Source organism: Oxyura jamaicensis, chromosome 5, assembly GCF_011077185.1.
Source record: "Oxyura jamaicensis isolate SHBP4307 breed ruddy duck chromosome 5, BPBGC_Ojam_1.0, whole genome shotgun sequence".
Taxonomy (NCBI): Eukaryota; Metazoa; Chordata; class Aves; order Anseriformes; family Anatidae; genus Oxyura; species Oxyura jamaicensis.
The window spans coordinates 46,368,253-46,390,823 of NC_048897.1; the positions used below are offsets into that span (position 1 = coordinate 46,368,253).

The 22,571-nt window shown below is 38.2% G+C and overlaps 1 protein-coding gene across 2 annotated transcripts in view; it reads right to left on the reverse strand.

Annotated features, from left to right (window-relative positions):
* NUDT14 (nudix hydrolase 14) overlaps window positions 1-22,571 on the reverse strand; it is a 60,957-nt gene that overhangs the window by 35,041 nt on the left and 3,345 nt on the right. Inside the window, exon 1 of one of the 2 annotated variants that reach the window (XM_035328245.1) lies at window positions 11,321-11,420. The exons of the other annotated variant lie outside the window; for it this stretch is intronic. Within the exon in view, the coding sequence (XP_035184136.1) occupies window positions 11,321-11,383 (63 nt within the window). The 5' untranslated portion in view covers window positions 11,384-11,420. Of the gene's footprint in view, window positions 1-11,320; window positions 11,421-22,571 lie in introns of those variants that run through there. 2 annotated transcript variants of the gene reach the window in all.

Sequence of the window (22,571 nt, forward strand, 5' to 3'; positions counted from 1 at the left end):
AATACAAATTGGCAAATAGTTCACTTTTTCAATTTTCTAAGCAGCTGGACAGCATATAAGCACTTTCTCTAGAACACAATTTGATTAGCTTAAGACCCAAATTCAAAACCAGCCACAGGCTAAATTAATTTTAATCTGTCCATTCAAGATGCTGGTTATGATCATATACTCAGACTGGACAATGTTGTTAAGGTCTTGTCTGTCTATATTTGAATACAAATTTATTTCATATGATCAACCTGCACCTGTCCAAATAAATAAATCAATAAACAAATGAAACATTCCAACATCTCATTGTTTACAATGGCAGAAACTCAAATGAGCACCATTCATGCCCTATTGTCCAAGTCAAATGTAATTTGAACCCAACCGTATGGAGTTGAGATTCTATTGTACCCAATGCATGGTTCTTTCCTAACAGACTAGTATGAAGGTTGCTAATTATTAATAGCATGTAAACAGTTACCAATGGTTCTTATGCTGCTTTACATACTTTACAGAACATTAATTCTAACCAGTTTCCAACCAACTATATAAAGCTGTACGTAATATACCTATCTTATCCTTAAGACAAAAATATTAATTGCAGAACTCATTGAGATTGATGCCTTTAAAAGCCAGGTAGCCATGACTACTTGTTACATTTAACTGTCCCATTCTGTATATCCTGTCTTCTGCCTTTGACAATGTTCTCTTATCACCACAATTACAGACAGTTGCAAAGAATTAAAAGGTATCAGTGGATCAACATCACTCCCAAAAACCAGAAGCATCTTAGTGAAATATAAAGGCTCTCTCAAACACTTAATGTTCTTCATTTTAATACATATATATTTATATTATTATTAAGTAGTCCATTTTCCAATGTCTATTAAGGAACAATCAAAACATCTCACATGCTTTGTGTGAGAAGTAATCATAATAGATCACTGTGAAATCTCAACACTGACACTTAACACTTTACATTTAAAACTGACTTAAACAACTGTCCTTCAAATATGAAATGTCTCTATTAAAGAGAGACATGTCAACACTACTTTATATTAATTTTCATCTGTTTGAAATAGCAGTTTTGATACTGTTAACAGCACTATATAACACACAATTGATTTGGTAAATCTTTAATTACAAAGTAATCACACTACTTCTGTGCTCAGTGATCAGATTCTGTCATGTTGCAATGCTGAACTAGTGCATATAGTATGTGTAAATTAATAAAGCTGTATTCCAGGGGAGGCAGCATGTAAGACAGCTTCGTTTCATGTTACTCAGAAGACAGATTACTTACATAAGCACAAATTGCGTAAGAAAGCCGTATCAGGTCAGGCGAGATGTCCATCTTGCCTAGTATACTGTCTTTAACAGCAAAAGTAAAATTTAAGAATAGAGGAGGCATAGAATAATGCTTCCCCAGAACACTCTTTCAGGCCTTTGATAGAAGGCAGTTGAAGGGTGTCAAAAGGCAATGTCTCCCAAAGGCACCCAAATTAAACTGAGTACCTCCCTCCCTCCTTCTCCCCCTCCCAGAGAAGCAAGCACAAATAACCAAATTGATACACTACTTGAGCGTGCAATAGCATGTCACAAGTCCCGCTCATTTTGTCTGTAAGACTGACTTGATAATGGCATTGACAATTTAGAATTACAACAGCATACTACAAGCTTCCCAGTCCACATGGAGCGAACTCGATCCCTTTCCATTCACGTGATTGCAGGACAACCACGCGCTGCACAGAGCTCTTTGCTAGACAAGTGCTGACAGTGGATACAAGTTCAGCAGATGTGGTTCCTACCAGCAAAGCGCTGCTTATGATGCCACCCATACCTGATCTCCACATTCTCTGTCCTTCCTCTATCCATGAAACCATTTCCTAAGACCCTTCCTGCACCTGCTCACTGCCATACTTAGAGGCAGCAGCCTGTTCACACCATCTGTGACAGATAAATTGGACTTGTCTGCAGCCTCTGATCAGAATACCATTTTTTTTCCCACCTACACTCTCTCTGTCTCTGGATAAAATGCCGTAAGACTCACTGCACCAGGGATATAGCTGTCCTCTGCTTTCCTCCACCACCTTATGCAATATAATGTCTGAACGCTGTGGTCCCACTGCTGTCAGGTTACCTGTGCAAAAGATAACCTTTGCTCACTAGATAAATTCCTTTAAGACTTAGCCCAGTCTAGCCAATAAAGACTACCAAAAGTAGTTTGGGGGCAGCTGGAATGCCTTCCTCCTTCTCATCCCTGTGGGCAGTACCAACAGACGCTCTGCTACCTGAGATGCTCCTGAACCAGCTCATGCTTTTGGGAAATGTCTCTCCACTTGTAGCAACGCTCAGCTCAGCGTTACACTGATGCCATCCCCAGCTGTCAAAAAAAAAAAAAAAAAAAAAAAAAAGAAAGAAAGAAAGAAAGAAAACCAGACAAAGCAAAACCCCTGCAGTTTGGTTGTGGTCTCTGCCATTGTGTAGAGCCCTGCAGGGCCTCCCAGCATGGGTTTCTGTGTAGATGTGACTCCTCCAAATGGAGGGAGTAAGCACTTCAACGTGATTTTGGAGACAGATGTTAGACTTTCCCCAGGGATCATTCTGCTCCTCCCAAAGAATGGGATCTGCTCATAAATCACACAAGTGAATTAGTGGTGTGGTGCTGCAGTTATAAAAAGCAGGACCAGTAACTTTCCAGTGCTACTGAGTTTTGGGATGGTGACGAGGAGAAAGAGGTAGTGGTGCAGGAGGCCATACCACACAGCTTAATGTAACCTACACAGATGGCCACACTACGGGCTGGCATGGCAGCCCTTAAAAAATCATGAATGACATGGTGATGGTGAGTATAAAGCAATTGTTCAGTACTTCCCATAATACAGAAGACTCTGTCATAGCTGGCTACCTGAGGAGAAAGGCTAAGGCCTACCTGGGCACTGATCTGGCTCCTTTTGAGGAACCTGTGGTACAAACTGTGTTATATATACATATCTTAAAACATCCTAATTTAATGTTTAATAAAATCTAAGCTAGGAAATACAAAGTTTTATTCTTAAGAGTAAATTGAAAACATGCTAGTATAGTAGGTGCAACAACACTAAAATAATCTCTTTAAATGTTGCTTTAACATTAGGTAATAATCGTTACACAACAGTTAAAATGACGTTATCTAAAGCAAATCCTCATCATGAAGGTTTACAGGAACGTAGTTCCTGTAGTGATTGTTGGGAGTTCAGACCGTTCAAAAAGACAAACCCTACATTAGAATTGCACCAACTTAAATGACAGACAACCTTCTCGTAAGGAGCCCCTGACATACAATACATGACCAAAGCAGTAAAGATATTTGTTCAGACTCTACATAAAGCTCATTTTTAATTTATATTATTTAAAGTATGACAATTTAAACAGCTGCTGAATTGAAAACATTGGCCAGCAGCATCTCCTATGTTTATCCAGAGAAAAGCGCTGTTTGGACAGACAGCAGCCAGTTTCCAAGAACTGTACAGCTGCACCAAAGCCACCTCAGGAAAAGGGGTTCATACCTTACATTACACTTTTGAGGAGGCTGGTGACAGGCTAAGAAAGCAGATAAATGCTGGGGACATATGTCCAAAATAAGCAAACTAGCTTCACCTGTGCCACTCAGAGAGGGGAAAAAAAAATAATCAGTCGATGACAATGATTAACTTCTTAGTGTTTACATAACAGGAGAGACAACGAGACGTTTAGCAACCCATTGTGATGGGCATTAAAAATACTTAGTGGGAACAGTTCCTGTTCAATGATCTTACAGTTCAGTTAGAGCCCAGACAAAGTTGGTGTAAACAAACAGAAGCAGTTAAGGAAGAAAGGCAAATACATTATGGTATAGATAAGCTACATGCACAGGTTATGAGGGTTAAAATGAGAAACAACAGTAATGATCTCCTAGCCTCTACCAGTTGGGCTGGGTTTAAAGCGGTTATCCATGACATAAATGTTCCAGGCTTGTGAAAAAAAAAACCAAACTCCTGAAGTTGATGCAATTATAGCATAAAAATAACTCTGTCCTCACTGCTCCATTTAGTCTTCTGTTTCCACAGTTCTACGACACAAAAGCAATTAGTCCCTGAATGCAAAGGGATTATGACCATTCTTCAAGCAATAAAATAATAGCATTACAGGTTAAAAAAAAAAAAAAAAAAAAAAAGTAAGAATTATTTGGCAGATAACGGTCTTAAACCAGAGTCAGCAGTGCCAAGCAAGTGTGCAGTCCCTGTTTAATCATTTACATGTAACAAAGCAGTAAAACTCCCTACAGGAACAATCAAACTTTGCTTTCTTCTGTTCTCATGGAAAAAAAAAATCTTAGAAGAATAACAGTATTTTTTCATGAAATGCATTTGTAAGATTTGTTTTCTATTGCACACTTTCCCATATTCAACCAATCTTCTGTAAATTCATCCATACAGCTTAGTACCAGAGCACACAGCGTAACTTCTATCTGGAAACTTACTACACATTATCTTGCTGAGGTATCTCCTCGTTGCCCAGAATCACATGGCAAGAGAACAGCAAACTCTTCATTTTATGAAGTAACTGACTCTTGAAGATAGACAAAAATCTGCACCAACTCAGCCAGTTGCTGCAGCCTCTTGTTACTTTTATGTTCTTAAGTGGTCTTAGCTAAATGCTTTCACTCAAATTCATCTTTTTACGATCAATAACAACTGCTCAGAGATAAACTTGCAGTTACAGCAACTCAGTAATTCAGTACATCTTGGTTTATAAAATGTTTGTTCCTACAGTGGTAAAATATGTCCTGAAGATGTGCATTAACTGCTGCTTCTCTATCAGCCACAGTTCTTGGGCTACACAGAGTGGACTTCCCTTGCAGTAAACCTAGCAAGACAGGAGATGCTGGATGCTGCCACTTAAACCCTCACCCATTTGGAAATGAACCTTTCCCTTTCTTTCTTCACTCAATGCAGAAGAAGCACCCCTGTAAGTTGAAATTTCCCTGTCACATTTCTTTTTTTTCACTTTAATAGAGTCTGATGTCATATCTGTAGCAATTTTTAGTGGAAACATATGAGGATTTATAACCTCGTGCATACCATTTCTTGCCAGGTGAAATATTAATGCTATAATTCTTCCCTATGTATAATCAATACATGATGTTTCCAGTGTCCACAGTGACGTGCCAACATGAGTTGTACTTCCAGGCCAACCCAAACTCAGGACTGAATATGTTATGCTTTTCACTTTCAGATCACACAACTAGTGATCAAATTACCTTGCACTGCCTGAATATTTGTGTAGTATTTTCAACACTGCCAAACACAGAAGTTGTCTAAATAAACAAATAAATAAGGAAAACCACCAGTTTAGATGCCAAAAAAAACATGTACCCCCATAGTTTCAGATTATTTTAGAGCAATAAAGCCAAAATTGTCAACATAATATTGTGAAATCTGTATGAAGAACAGAAATTATACAGGGAAATACAGCTAAAACATGTCTGGACTTGTGCAGTTTTCCAGCTAAGAATAAAATGAAATAGCCATTCCATATGCTTTAGAAGTTTAACTGCTCCCCATTGTTTTGTTAAATTAGTAAATTAGGGCGGTGTTTAGCATCTCTTTCTGTTTATAGGAGTTAGAGAGCTGCCCTGTTGTATCAAAATATCTTTTTCATCCACAAAAAAGAATGCAAATGGACAGTCAAATATTCAAGGACAATGTATATTCAACTTTTTCACATAGAAACAATCATCCCGAAAAAAAAACTATTTTGCATATTAAATCTGTTTGAAGTAATGACATCACAATTGTGGTTGTTTTTTTATTATTATTATTTTCTTTGTCTATTTCAACGGTTTGATTTGTCAGAAGCAGGGAGGTAACTGTCTTCTCTTTATATAATTACAAATTTTACAGAAAGTATTATGTATCTTAAAACGAACAGAAGCATTCTCAGACGGCATAAAAACATGCAACTCAAAAGTAATAAAATAATTCTGATTCTCATGAGTCGAGTGCCTGGCTCTTTTTCTTTTCCTTTCGAAGGAACACATCAGTATTACTGAACTGCCTTACACTTGGCTATCGTATTACATAACTACTCACTGAAATGAGACGTGTTTCTGTTAAACTCTGTCCAAGGGTGCTGTCCTGTAACACTGTAAAGTCAATCTAAACCCAGGCTGCTCCTTTTTCTACCCCATCTGCATAACTCTGCTCTACCCCTACCCCACCACTAGCATTTGTGTAACCATACAGCAAGCTGGTTCTAGAGAGTGATATGAAAAAAATACACTCTCCCAGAAAAACTGACGGGGAAAAAAAATAGTAGCTAACATGAATGTAATGCCATTATACACACACCAAATTTTCACCAACGACTATTAAAAAGAGTACTCTTGGGTCTACTCAAAATTATAGCAAGAATATAGAGATGCATCTGATAAGGAGTTGTTTGAGAGAAAGACACATGCACACAAAAAAGCCTAAATTACAATTTCAGTCCGCACCCACTAATCCACTCAATCAGACTGCACATGCTGGAGTAAATGAAGCCTCATCTTCAAAAGCAATTTGCAGAATTACTTGCTGATGTTGAAGACCTACTTCAAAAGAGTTTAAGTGTTATGGAATTTTACTGTTTTTTAAACAAGCCACTGTTTAAGCTCAAGAGGAAAGGGGGAGGTGTTTGTTTTTTAAACAAAGCCTGCAAGATTTCATTACTAATCTATCCGGAATGTTTATTTTAAAAGCATCGTGATTACTAATAATGGTGTTTTGCAGTTTTTAACTTAACCACTATTCAAATATTTCAGTTAGAAAGGACTGGTTTTAGTGCCTCTATGGAATTTGTATCCAAAAATATACAAACTTATGACTTCTCAATTACATTAAAAATCAATGTTGTGTCTAAAGTACTAAAACTACTGCTGCTAACTGGCTTTAATTGACAATATTAACAATTTTGTAAGTAAGACTATGCGTAGCAAAATTCACAGTGACAAACCAAGCTACTCACTAAAGAACAGCATGCCAGCTCCAGCTGACACAGCATTTCTGGGCAGGGAAGGGCAAAGTTGCTGTAGTCTCCACTACACTTGTTTTACATCTAGGGATCTTGAACAAGAGATAAAGGCACTCAGCTCTGTGCGACAGCAAACTCTTTGAAGCATGGACTTGACTTCTTATCTGAAATTAGCTGGAAGACAAAGTTGCTTCTTGAAGAAATCATAATACACACCAGTGGAGACCACACCAGGGATACCTAAAGAGACATAAAACCTAAGGTCATAGACTATAATTTTTACAACCCGTATCAATTTTCTCTTCAAAGTGAGGGTTATTCTGGTAGGAGTTTGTAATGAAACTGCAAACAGATGGTTATGGCAATGGAGTTTACTGTTCAAAGGTGCAATTTTTTCACACTTTAGGAGGTAAAATAAACAATGGAGAAAACTCTAATTTATTCAACTGTTAATGCAATACTGGGCCAAGCCACTTTGTTCATTTTATGTACATCAACTGCCAGAACAATTACAGCTAAGATACTTGATGTGTAAGTAAACTTTCTCATATAATCCTCTGGAAGTTTACTTTTCAGGTCACAGTTTGTTTTTTGTGTGTACTTTTCAACAATGGAGTTGTTGCAGTCTAGTTTGGCATTCAGCTATCAGTAAGATCACTTACCTTTGAATGAAATTTATAAAACATGAGAATTAAGCATATATGAATACACTAAATTAAGTCAAATCCCCTTTCTGTCCTTTTCGTTTTGTTTTGTTTTCCTGTTTTTATTATACATTAATACTAAAAGCAATTGCGTATACATATCAAATGTGCTTTATTAGAAGTCAAATATGTAGTAGCTATAGTGTATTTTCAGTATACTGAAATCTACACTACAAACAACAAGGATATGGTGCTTGCATTATGAAACACAATATGCACAAAGGTCAAATTTATGACTTTTCTCACATCATTTTACTGCCAGGTCAGCATATAATTTAAGGTTATAACTTGAGATACAGATGGGGCTTTTTCTAGTTCCAAGATGATTCCAATAAATTCTGTTGAAAGGAACCAACAGCTAGTAGGTAATTTTTTAAAAAATAATTAGAATATTTAGAATTAGAATATTTTATTATTATTATATTATTATTATTATTACTAGAATATTTTGAAGACTACATTTAAAGCAAGTATTCAAATGCTCTGAGTTTTACCTAAATTCCTATATCATTGAATTAGAAGTCTGTAACACTTTTTCTTATTTTGCATGGATAAGCTGACTATACACCTTCTACGTTTACAAAATTACTAACACTACTTTTTCACAAAGCTGTAGGAAAGCATGAAATCTGAAACTCTAACTGGGCATAGTTAAGAAATAGCTTCCTAAACATGAAAGTGATATCATTTGCAATTTTTGTATTCAGCTGATGTGGCAGCAAAGTATTTTCCTGTAAATAAGCACTGTATTCTGAAACAAACTTAATACACATCTCACACAGCCAGTGATATCCATACTTGTTGAAAATCTATGCAGTAAATGTCATTCAACTAGTATCTTTAGAATCTTTTCCCTGTATTTTTATGTTATTGTTAAAAAATAAATCACATGACTTGAAATAGCTGCCTGATCTTTTTTTGTTGCCCTTATTTTTTTTTTTTTATTATTTTTTCCTCCCCAAATCACTATCAAAGAGACAAAAGGAAAATCTCAGGAAATTTAGGAAATTTAAACCTCTGAGATTTCTTTTGCCCAGTATGACCGAGGTCAGCACTTCCAACAAAATAGCATCACCCTCCCTTTCCCTGCTTCCTGCATGGTCTCCTGCATGCAAACAGCACAAACACTTCTGCAACCACACACTGAGCCACACTAAAGATGTAAGCTGGTTAAATCACCTCAACACAAAAAAAGTTTCTCTGTGGCCAGTCATGCTGCCCCTACATAAAGGTATGTGCCACACAAGAGGGAACCAGCATAACCACAATTTCATCTCTCACATTCTGCAGTCCTGATCTACACCAAATAATTAAAGACATATTAGACTTTATGAAGTTCAAATAGATTAAGACATGTAACTTAGAAGAAAATCAGATGTTAGAAGCAATTGAGACAACTGTCCTGGGTACACCACGATGAGAAATTTTTTAACACTTTGTCTCCTCAATTCTTATCGGGACAAGCAAAAGTGTTTCTACCATTAAGTGCACATCCCTGTGCAAAAAGAACATAGAGTATTTGATTAGTTTATTGTACACTTTACATATTCAGTGACCATTAAAGGAAATTAAAATTAAAACTCCCCAAACAACCTAAGAGGCTGAGAAACACAGATCCCATTTTTCAAAATTAATTCAGTATTAAGGAGAATAGCATACTTCAGATTTTCAGCTAGACAGTTGTGAAATTGAAAATAATCAAAATGCACCCCTCTCCCCCCCCCCCCCCCAACTCACACACCTTTTTTTTTAAACCACAAAAGGATAAAGTTAGGATTCATCAGAACTCTTTCTGGATTCAGAACAGCATTTCTACTCAAAAACGTACAAACTTCTGCTCATCAGCACAAACGGTCAGATGCTAATGGCACTCTCTGGTGCTACAGGAGGCACATCTGCTGGCTCCAGCTCACAGACTAAAAGCCAGGGAAATACCCAAACAGAGGGCTGCAGAGAACTCTCAGGTGTTCTGCATTTCATTTCTTTTTGTAGAGTTTTCCTGATTTGTATAAATCATTACATATGCACTGAGTCAGGAACAAACCCACACACAGCCTTTGTAGTTCTCTAACAAAGAAACAAATGTGGGAGCAAGAGACACGCGTTCAAAACCCTTCTCCAATTTCTAGTATTTCCTGAACATCTCCAGAAGAAGAGACTTAAGAAAGCACTTAGTAGCATTCAACAACCTCCGATTTAAGGCACTCTTCAGAAAGACAAGATCTGAATTTAAAGATTTTACTTGAACCAATTCAGGCAAACACCTGAATCCCTGAATGCTGAAACATCTTTATTAAAACCTTTGTTTTAAAACTTTAAACAGATTGAAAGAATGAAAACGTCTCAGGGAAATCTGTTTTCATCTTTTCTGGTCCGTTGGCAGCTGACTTCTTTTGGCCCCAGAGCTACCACATAGGCCTGCTCTCGGCCTACCACACCTGGGCCTCTTATGTCTGTAGTGGTCGTTTCAGGATAGTGATTCCACATACAGTACCCATTGCAAGTCTGTATATTCTGACAACCCACAGCAGATAAGAAATCTCACTTCACACTCTTGTACTCTTTCCTCTACTCGTTCTGTGCACTCACTACTCAAAATATTCTTTCAGTCCCTGAGGGAGAGGACTTTTCTAAAAATACGAGGTGGACAAGCACTGCTTTGGTCCAAATCACATTCCTGCAATTTCCCAATTCCCCTCTTTACAGGTATAGCCATCCTGAAGGATTTGGGACTGCTGAAAACAACTTAATTTAGAATCCCTAACAAAGGAGACATTTGCCCCACTGACTTGGCCAGGATTTAGGGCTCTCACCACATCTCTGCAGGTACAGCATAGTGTGAGGCAAACACGAGAATAGTCAGAAGTAGTAGAAAATGAATCTGAAAATCATCAGTCCCAAGGCAACCACTACACCTACAAGCATAATTTCTTTTTTGCTACCATAGGTCATGACCCTTATCCAAAAGAAGAAGGAAAGAAACTGTCCTTTCATCATTAACTTTGCTATGCCACTCAGGAAAACAACACTGACAACACCATAAAACCACAGTGTTAAGTTGCCACTGGTATTCCAGCCAAACGTTAATCACCACCATCAATTGTCTAATATTTCTCATTACCTCTTCAGTCATTCTAACAAATTCCACTGCACCTTTAGTCATTCTAACAAATTCCACTGCAACTTACACGTGGTCCGATTAATATCTTCTCTGGTTGACAAAGGGCCAGCAGAAAAAGAACCGAGCCCTCTCCTACCGCGTGCCGGCCCACTCCATTTCCAGAGAGATAATAAAGCTGCATTAAAAACCATGCACTAGATGAATGCCATTCTAATTTCAAAACCAAACAAAACCTACCAACAATGTCACCTGAAGCAGGACACTGATAAGAAAAAGCCTGTGTATATATTAGACTGTTGTATCATTAAAACTGGATATAATAATAATAATAATAAAAAACACAGAAAACAATCCATCATGCATAAATTCAGTTACTTGGTTTTGCAAATGCATCTGTAAAGCAGTAACATAGATAATGATTTTAAAATATAATTAACAAATCTATTGATTTATTTATAACTTACGAAGGACAACATATTTCTGATGCAGAAGTCAAGTCAACGCAGGAACAATATAGCTCAATGAACTGTACACCTTGCATCACACACCAATCTGGTACATGCCAACAAAGAACCAGCATTAACAAGATTAACCAAGGTTAGCAAGCAGTGCTCAGGAGATCCTAAGTTTCAACAGAGTTGGGAAGAAAGCCAGGTGCAGCACCGTGGTGTCTCCATGGTGAAGCAGAAGTAGGAAAGGACGCCTCCTACCCACTGAAGTCTCACAGGTACTCAAGGTTACCACTTACCACAAGTGCTTTTGTAGACAAGGTCTACAGGTTCTTTAGCATGTCGCCTCGGTAGTACTGAGCACAGTAACCTTTTTAAATCTATTTATTGCTGGTTCTGCTGGCTCCTTCAACAGAATACCAGGTCACCATAAGCTCTAAGACCTTATCCCAAGCATGGGATGGCAGGAACCCAGCATACACAGAAGTGACTAAAATCTTAGACAAAGAATGAAGTTCATAAATCCACTCCCCAGATTCAGCAGGGCTGGACTGACAATGAAGAATTACCTTCCACAAATACTACAATTACAAGTCTTCCACTGCAAGAGCAAGACACATTCTTATGACAAAAAAAATAAATATACAAAACGTGCACTGCAGTAAGTTGCTTCTTTTCCCTTTCAACCTCTCCCCAAGGCACAACTGTGAGGCAGGGTTTGTCATCCCACTCCTCTATCACAAGCGCTGTAACAAACGTAAAGGCAGAGGGGAGGGAAGATACACCACCAAATGGCATTTACTCATCGTGTTTTTGTTCTATTTTATTATTTTTATTTATTTTGAGACATGCTTCAAAAGCAAGAATTCCACGTTTTTGTGTTTAGGGAAAATATTTCACTGATTTCTGTGTTTCCTGATGCTGGGTATGATTACATCTCTACTCCCTCCTGAGCATAACTGTTACACTTAAATCTGGACATCTGTATTATTACTTTTCCAAATTAAATCTTTCTCTGTGGAGGGTACCATAAGGCTCTAGGGAAGCTCATGTGCTCCAGTGATTCTTGACAGATCAAGCAGAAAATAAGGAGATTAAAAGAATCAGGGTTCTCCACAGACAGGCCAACCACCCACCCTCAGCGAGGCAGAAAAGGTGGCTTACAGAAACAAGCAGGTGTCATATTTGGAGGAACTATCCTGTAGTACTACAGCAGTCAGCTCTTCACTGATGATCACGGACTGCTCTCACGGCACAGGAGGCCAGTGCTCCCACATTCTTCTTTACCTTGACTGAGCAGTACAAGTGGGATGAGTTACCGATTGAACTTCAGGCCATACGCACTGCAGCGCTATGAAATGTCATTTCAAAGAGCAACACAAGCCTTGCAGGCAAAACATGCTGGTATCCACTTCCTTTCCTTAAGTCACGGCCATATAAAAGCTGAAAAATTCAATTTGGAGGCATCACTCAATTCCTTAAAGCACTGCTGAAATGCTTTTCTGCTAAAAAATACCTACCCAAACTGCACCTGTGCTCAAGGTTTTAAAGTGCCAGAAACACTGCAATGCTGAAAGCAGTGCTAAGCACAGACATACACGTGAAACTCTTAAGATAGACTTGCTGCAAAACTTGCCAGCCAGCTTCTCTTCCAATGCTGCTGCTTCAAGGTCACCAAGCTTAATAGGCCAAACAGTAGCAAAGACATGTCCCAAAGCCAAAGCAAGACTGAATGAAGCCTGCAGCCATACTTCACTTCAACAACTCAAGATAAGAACATATGCAAGAGCTATATAGGTTCACATGCTAAATAAGATTTACAATCACTTACAACGTTATACTTGAGATACAAGTTTATCCCCCTGTATTTTCCACATCCTGACTTCCAACTCAGTTTGTCAAAATGTGTAATTTCTGGTCATAAATAACCAAATTGCTCCAGCTGCAATTACCTTACTTTCTACATAAAAACATCAGTCAAATTGCTTTGGACTTCGCCTAAATTATGATCAAGCAGAAACAATGCAAGTAAAGACCTGGCCTCCTCAATATAGGGACCAAAACCAACATTGTATTCAACAAGGTCTGAATTTTAAAAGTTTGTAAAAACACATACTAAGGATTTCTATACCTGGCCTTTCATAGCCTGAAGCCTTTTATAGTCTAGAACCTTTTTATGCAGTAAAACATACTGTTATATCCTCTCCAAGTACACAAATAACAGTAACTATTACGGCTAAATAAAACACCAGCTAAAATGACAAATTAACTGAGAAGAATCATTAAAATAATAACATCAAGTTATCTATTCTATGCAGTTAATTGCATAGCCAATATTTCTATTCCTAAATTAAAGAGATCTTGTACATCATGAAAATCTTACAAACTCACGAAAACTGTTTTTTTTTGATGGTACGTACCATTTCTATGCTATCATTCAGAAAATCAAGTAATTGCAATAATCACATAGTAAGCTCTTGGGAAAAACATTTTTCTTCATTATAAATCAGATCTAGGGTCCCAATTACGCATAGACGTATCTGTTTAACTCCAGAAAGAACTTGTGAAACCGAAACAACAACACTGAACATTTCTGAAATTTTAAGATGGACCAGTAAATAACGCACTGTGTGCTTTATCAGCTTGCTGAGAAGCTCCTTTAGTCTTTGAAAACAATTGTTTGTTTTGCTTACTAAATATGCACCTTGATCATAAGCAACATGACATATCAGAACAATGTTTTGGCTTGAAAGTATAGAGCTCAAAGTTTTAGTGGAAATGCTGTGTTTTATGTTTTCTATGCACACTCTTTTTTTTTTTTTTTACTTGTCTTATGGAAGAAAATCTACACAACTCTAAAATCCACACCATTTATTGACTGGGAGGACTAAGGAAGGAAAAGAAGGTGTGGAAAGGAGAGGAAAGCAAGAGGACTGGGCTCCAGAAGAGATGCTCTTGCAATTCCTATGTGATACACAAATATGTTTTCTATAAAATACATTTTTTTTGTGTGTTCAGTTGATGAAAAATACATTACAGCACAAAGAAAAAAAACTATTTAAGACAGACATAACGATTTGAAACACTAAATATTACAAATATCAGAAGACATCCATATACGCAGGGAAAATAAAATTAGAAAGCATAGTAACCTCCACGTTCATTTTTACAGTGTGCTTTTCCTGCATACAAGGAAAAAAAAACTCTTCAAAAAAAAAAAAAAATAAACCAATCCTGTACACATGCACACACACAGAGGGTCACAAAAGCTATGAAGGAGATACTTAACATAGGATCCTGAGCACATGACAAGCCATTAAACTTTCACCTTTAGGTAGTTATGATGATTTGATGTCTCTTTTATGATATCTCCAATTTTTTTAATTAAAATCTACAATGTGTTTAACAAGCAATTCTTCCATCAATCTTTGATGTGTTTTACTTATAAAGCAATGACAGTTTTCAGTTCAGTCTCCTTAAAGTTCCAGAGAAACCATTTTCCACTCACTTGCTTTGAAAGCCATTAAAATAACTTGATGAAGAACAGCAGCAGGGGGCTAATAGAAGCCAAGGCTTAGTAACAATCTTTAGATTTTTCTCCCAAGACTTTCTCACAGACCCTCCTCACAAAGATCTTCAGGGCTTTTCATTCTCTCCTTTCTCCCCACCCCCCAAATATTAGTTCAAAGTGACAGATGCAACCAGCTCCAGATTTTGCTATTTTCTTAATTTCACTTTTACCTCTCAATTGAGAAAGACTTCACTGAGATGGGATTCCTGTAGCAGTGGCCATCCCTTTCCCATAAAAAAAAAAAAAAAAAAGTAATAATAAATAAAAAAATTGAAGAAGTAACTCCAAAACATCTCCTAACTGGTCACCTATTCTGAAGGGAGCACTGGGTACAGAGAAGTGTACCTGTTGCTTAAAAGCCACATACAACTCGCATTCAATTCACTGAATTAATTATTGATTAACTGAGTTGATTGGTGACTTATGGACAGTTCTGCGTTTTAGTACTTTATTTTGGAAACCTTCATAATGACAGCAATGCTGGAACAGTTTAAAACTTATGATTTAAACCAAAGAACTATGCAAGCCAACTGCAGATAATCTTTAACCTTCCTTTAAAAATGGGAAACGCCTGCAACAGATGGTTCAGTTCTTTGGTTATAGCATCATGCAAATATAGAAATTAGTTTTACAGAAAACAGAACTATTAGGATAGTACTTAAGCCAGTCAGAATCAGTAGGGCATACTCTTTTTGATCTATGTTTTGTTGTGCAAACAACATTTCATTTCCTTATTGTGGCCACTTGAAATACATTTTTTGCTGATTACTGACTTTGGGAAACTTCTGGGCCCAAGAACTGCAGCACTTTTCTGGTAGTGCAGCTGCTGTACCTGGATGATACTGCTGCGGTCAGAACACAGCGCCCGGGACAGCCCCAGTCAGCTCAAATTCTAGTTACAATTGCCCATCTTAAAAATTAGGGGTATAGTTACAGTACACAGGGCTTGGAGGAAACTTGGACTGAAGGAGGCCAGATATACATGCCCTGTTCTCTAGGACTGAGGCAGCACTTGGAAGAGATTTGAGGTCAGGGAAGACAGATGGCGGGCATTTCCATTACAGCTCAGTCACCTCTTGTCCTTACATCGAGCTTTATGTTTTACAGTTGGTGACTCTCACAGTTTGTGTTTCTACTTTATTTCAGAAAGCTCTGATTTCCTTTTACAAACGAGAATGTACTATGGAATAACCTCCTTTATCTCTGAGAACAGATCTTATCAATGCTTTGTCAGATGGACATCGCCAGTCATGCTCTTTGCATCTCCTCCTGCTAAAGTAACACACTGTGAGAGTGCTAATGTGATATCTGCTTCTTTTCAATGAGGTTTGCTTAAAAATCAAGATCAAAAACAAAACAGAAAACACTGGAGAAATTCTGTGAACTGATGGAGAATCCCATCAGTAAACCCACAAGAAGTGTAGCTTTCTGAGATAATTGTATCGTAAATAGAGGAAAAGGATCCAGCAAGACCTGAAAACAAAGAGGTTCATGACGCACAGAAGCAGTATTCTCGGGAACACCAACAGTTATGTGTAATTTCCCAGAAGCACGCAATCATTGCACAAAATGAGAAGAACGTAAGGCTGGAAGGCCCTCACAAGATCATCCAGCTCAACTCTCTTTTAACGGTGGCAGGATCAGACGTATGCCATATAATACATGCCAGATACAGACGGTATGTCTGAGCATTCCTCACCCAGAGCCGTGCAGGCCGTTCTGTCATTGAAACTGTTTGGGTATTTGTGCAATTTTAGGTTTAAAATTAATACTTGCTATACCAAATATGTAGTATCATTGTAACGTTGTTATGCTAAAAGTACAGAACCTACAGTTTGTCATGAATGCTACTACAGAATAACTATTTAATTAAAATTACTGCTAACATTTCTCCTTTCTGTATTATTCACGCTTACGTCTCCAGGAGGGCAAACTTTTCTTTTCCCATATTTTCTATTTTCAGGGACAGCACATCCCTCACCTTTAGGAGTTCAGCCTCATTTCCCTATAATGTATTCATCACCACTCAGCACATCTGTCCTAGCAAATCCCATTTCCTGTTCTATTCATGAGGCCCAGCAACCTGGAGCTTTAGTGATTGCCGCCACACTTTTCCCATGGCCTTCTCACCTCTCCCCCCCCACGCCGCCCGCTCCCATTGTTTATCATCTGTTCTCCCCTGCTGCAAACTGCTGTCAGATGTTCACTTATCCCTAATCTTACTCGCTGCCTTTGATATTCTTTCTAATCCAACAACCTGTCAACTGGGGCATCAGCCCATGTCCAGGCCAGCTGCTCTGTCACAGGCCTTAAGATTCCCTCTCAGCTCCATGAGGTATTTAAAGGATTTTGACACAGCAACCACGACGTGAAACCAATAATTAATGCTGTTTTGAGCAGCGATCGCAGCTTTAGTGTGACATGAGCTGACCACGAAGAAAAACTGAGCTTTACTTTGTTTAAACTTTAGTAAACTTCAGTATTACTATACTAACAAGACTTTGATCAATGTCTGGAGGACAGTACCAAGAAGCCAAGCTTGGAGGTGATAAAGTTTTGTTTTAAAGTTTTGTAGAGTAATTAATCCAAACGCAAGGCAGAGAGGCAGTTAATTTTATATGCCCACCGTGTAAAACAACCTTATTTATGCAACATCAGCTTGTCGTAGAGAGTTTTCAAAGCACAGGAGCTGACCATTTATGAGTTATAGTTGAAGATAAAAATATTCAAGCAGTTGAGGCAAAATAATTATTTAAAATGTAATTGTATTTTAAGAATATAATAACATATACTTGCATCTCATACAGGCCATCAAACCAAGACATTTTAGAGAATATTCCCACTTACAGAGAATGTCTCATTTCCATAATATTCAGATTTGCTGTAAACACTTAAAATGTTACAGTGTTCATCTGCTTTAAAACATATTAAATACACATAATGTCATAGCTGAAATAATGATTCAGATGACAGATTTTTGTACCGGGAAAAAGAAATATCTGCTGTTTAAGCAAACATATGTATTTTGATCCAAACTGAAAAACAAATACAGCATTTCGTTGTTGAAGTACATGAACACTATTTTATTTCTCAGATCTAACTGCAATTACTACAAAAGCAACGGTACCAACGAAGTCAAAAAAGCCTACTTTATACACTACAGTAGCCATATTCCGCATGTAAAATAAAATAAAATCTCAATGATGGATTTTATAACGCGGTTCATTCACTTAAACCTAAACAGCTTTCATTCTTAGGGCTTGTCTCTACCAGGACATCAAGAAAACACATCTGGAACAAGCACCTTGATGAACTTGAATTCTGCTAGTTAAACCCCATTAAACCCCTGTGTGGACACAGTCATTCAGTTGAGTTTACTGTTCCCTTAGGGCATGCACGGGAAAGTTAACATGGATTAAGGTAGAGTATGAATTCAAAGTGCAATGGTACTTTGAAAGTGGTTTAATGTAAACAGTACCAGACTCTTTGTTGTAGAATGAGACGTGGAGTTAATCGGGATGGTCCTGTGTAGACAAGCCCTTGCAGATGAGGCTACTGGAGTGGTACTGTCAAAGCCAGTGGTTTTCAACCTCTTCATCTCCAGACCTGGAAACATCTTCCAGTGAGGCTGCCCACCTTTGGTAGGACATGAAAACCTGCTGGTGATTGATCTGCTTCTCCTAGCTGACGCATGGACCACGTGCAGGCAGCCCAACAGCCCTCACTGAGCACTGCATGAGAATGTGACAAGCATTGCTTCAAGCTAACTACACCCGATGGACTTCCTCCTAAAACTTGGTCTCAACTTCATAGCTATTCCACAATAAACCACATAGTGTATCTATTGATGACATTAAATGAGATTTTAATCTCACGGCAGTTGGACTCCATGGTCTTTGTAGGTCCCTTCCAACTAAACTGTGCCATTCTGGTTTAACGTTAGTTTCTCTAAGTGCAGACACATTTCAGCCCTGTGCGAGGATGATAGAAAAGATGCACAACACAACCTCATTCTTCCCAGTGACATTTGCTGCCCTAAGTTCATTAGCTCACCTAAAAACGTGAAGTTTTGCCAACTACTTTTCATGTATTTACTTCAAACAACCCTATACTCACTTCTCAAAGCATGCTGGATAAAGACGTTAAGACGAAGATTGCACAATAATCACTGAAACAAAAAAGAGTACTGTTTTTTTTTTTTTTCAACTCTTGCTTTTATTTACTAATGCTTCCCATTTCCCACTGTGGTAATTCATAAACACCTCATTCAAAAATATCTTGTACAAATTTCCAGAGTTGAACTCCGGGTACATAGCAAAGCCAGAAGCAGATACACCTGAATTCCTTAATTTATTTTCTTAAACCTGTGTCCTAGTTGCAAAGAAAACTGCTCCTCTCAAAGCAAATTACGTTTCCTCAGTACTTAACTCCCTAATGCTGTTATTGCAGAAAATCCATGATTCTTTTCTTCCACCCCTACAAAAGAATCATTCTACACTTTAACCATAATTTCCCGGTCAAAACAGTGGCAGCCGTAACAGTCAGATCAAAAATCTGTCTCATCCAGGATCCTACCTCTGACAGAAACCAAGGTGCCTGAGGAAGAATATATTGTTAAAACACTCTCAGCCTTCTGCAATTTGCAGCTCAGGAACTTCCTGAGCTAGCAGCAATATAAGATTAATATTACATACTGACATATTAGACTTGACAACCTAAAGAAAATGAGACAAATTTCGCAGCAAAAACAGCATCACCTTTTATTGCACTACTGCTTTGAAAAAATGAACTGCAAAATAAATGTATTACTGGGTTGCTTATTTCCTACTGCTAGAGCCTTTTGAAGATTCAAGTGCAGACTTACTTGTTTGAACAGGTAACTTAAAAATCTGTTTACTCCCTCAACAGCATCATTTTTAACTGTCAAAATAGGAAAGAATGTTTAATGTTTATAAAAAAGCAGAGAATATTTCAGGCAGCTGGGCACATTCATGTTGCTATTACCATGTAAAAATTTTTTTGAATGTAAAATCAGATTGTTATTATTACTGTAACACGGCACAGCTTTGCTCTTTTCATCTTCAAAGTTTTCATGACATAAATGATACAGGCTTTGCTTTTCCTCTGCATGTATACAGCTTATCACAGAATCAGGGTCTTAATCTTCATGACATCTCCAAGTCAGTTGAATTGTAAAGGCACAGCAGCAGAGTGGTTGCTTATAGTCACAAAAGAAAGATGTATCAAATCTAAGATTAGAAATAAGACATTCCTTATTCACTGATGAATCGCACGCTACTCCTGAGGTATATCATAAAGTTCATTGTGTGTTAAAATCTACCACAGTCTTGAAAATTACTTTTAGAATGACTGTAAAACTTTGAGATTATAATTTAACTTTGTTAACACAGAATGAAAACATCTTACATTAAAATGAAATCAAAGGGAGCATTTTTCACATGCCTAACTTCAAAATAAATTATTCTAAATGTTAAATCAACGAAGAAAATGTGATACTCGGGCACTGAGCAGGACTGATCTGCAGAAGGGACGTGAAGCGCCCGGGGCAAAGTGCTCCTGTTTACCATTACTGGTCATACTCTGCAATCGATAGGCAGGGTTTTTCAGGTTTATCCCACACCAGTGAAACTGATGCCCGTTCACCATTCCCCAGATCTGGAATACAGCCTCACTCACGTGGATGCTGGGAGAACTAATGACACTTACTATTAGCCTAGTAGCAAGCTTCTAAAAGCTTCTGGGCAGAATGAATATGTTTACACAATGCAAGGAAACAGTGGCAAGAGCTCCCTTGCCAGAACAACCTTCAAAAACAAGGCTATAGGAGTCTGGGCTAGATCCACAAAGGCTTTGATAGGTGAGCTTTGGGCACAAGTTTCTTTAAGTGCTCAAGGTGTTATTCCCCCAGCAAGATGCTTCCCCCCAGCTGACGCTCTGCCTCCTGTGAAGGATGCTGTCCCCAGCACCGAGGTCACCAACAGGAACGTGCAAAGTCATTTAGTTCTGTGCAAAAGTCAGTAATTTTGCTTAAAGGGCTAATGAAGGTGGGTTTGGACCGGAATAGCAGAGTGAGAACTGGAGCAAAAATACTTTTGCTTCTGCTAAGCCTCAAAGGGTAATAATGCATTAGTGCAGAGACAAAAAAATGCACGCAGTGGCATCGTCTATTACTACAGGAAGTTTTACTAGAGCTCAGAAGTACTAAAGTCCCTGTTCAGGTGTTTATTAAGAAGACTACAGTGAATCCAGATTTCCATTAGGGTACTCAAAGCTGCCCAAAATCCTGACAACTGCTCAACTGTTACTACTCAGGGTCTATTTCATCCCCGAGTCTCGGCAGGATTCTTAACCTTTTGTGTGCATGCGTGTGTCTATCTGGTATATAGGCCAGTGTCTGGCTAACCTACACAAAAGAGAGCTGAAGATTTACACACAAATGTGTTTCCCAGCAGTGAGAGCACTCTCCTGTGATGTGGGAAGCAATATTAATTGAAGCAAGATCTTGCAGCCTGACTCTACCACATCCCGGGGAAATGCCCTAGCCCTTGGGCATAGAGTTAATCTCTCATTAGCCACCCCTCTGGTCTCTTGAATAAATTATTTATGAAAAGCAGAAAAACTTCAATAGGAAAAAGTGAAAAGAGATTTACCATGGAGTTCCTGGTAGAGAAGCCAATTCTATAGGAGGTGATATATGTTTAAAAAAGGGCCATTTTAGGCAACAAATCAATTTGCACTTTGGGGGCAAGTATGCATTAATAACAGCCAGATGCTATCCTATATAAATGAATAAATGAATTCTTTTATTTCAGCACCGAGCAGAGCAAAAATATGTAAACAGGGTTCCTACCAACAAAACACACAGCACATTGATTAGGCTGCAAGAGGTGCCTTATCCTTCTCTAAGCACCACCGCATCCTCCATAAAATAACATGGCTTACTTGTCTGAGGGTCCCTGATTGAGAAGAGGGTTTACAGCTGAAAATCCCAAGTAGAAAGTGAGGTCTGTTCTGAGGAGCTGGTAGGTGCCTGTTCCGAAGTACGGAATTTTAAATTTTACCCTACCCTTCCGCATTAGTTCTAGCCAAATCTGCCTACAGTTTGCTCATTTCTGTGACTTCTTTGCTGCACTTATTTCTACTTTTGCACCATATAAAGATGGCACAAACCCTTTAAAAAAGTACACCAATGTGTCTGTAACCAGGCTCCTCCCCACACCTTGGATGCTGCAGGATGCCTCTATCCATGCATGATTCAAAACCTAGAGTTTTTTCAAAAAAGGTGTACACTTTTACTCTCTTTGAGAAACATGCAGAGCCAATTACTTCCATTTAAAACACAATGAGCAGGCAGAGGAAGAAAAAAGACATCCTATGAAAACAAAAACATCTCACGACCTTCAGTGGGGAAAGCAGATCCACCGTGGGCACAAATCGCGGTGATTTTGGGACCTGCTAAGAATTATGACAAGCCCCTCTCCATCCAAGTATCCAGAATCCTACATTCTTCTCCTGATCTTTTGGAAGAGTATTTCTATATGGAACCAAATATAACACATTCAATCCAAAGGATGACTCAAGCTTTCAGAACACAAGGAGACTTCGGACTAGCACACAACTCTAAGAAGTTGACATGAAAGTAACATGAAAGTAACCACCAGGCCTGATTCTAAGAACACCTAACTGCT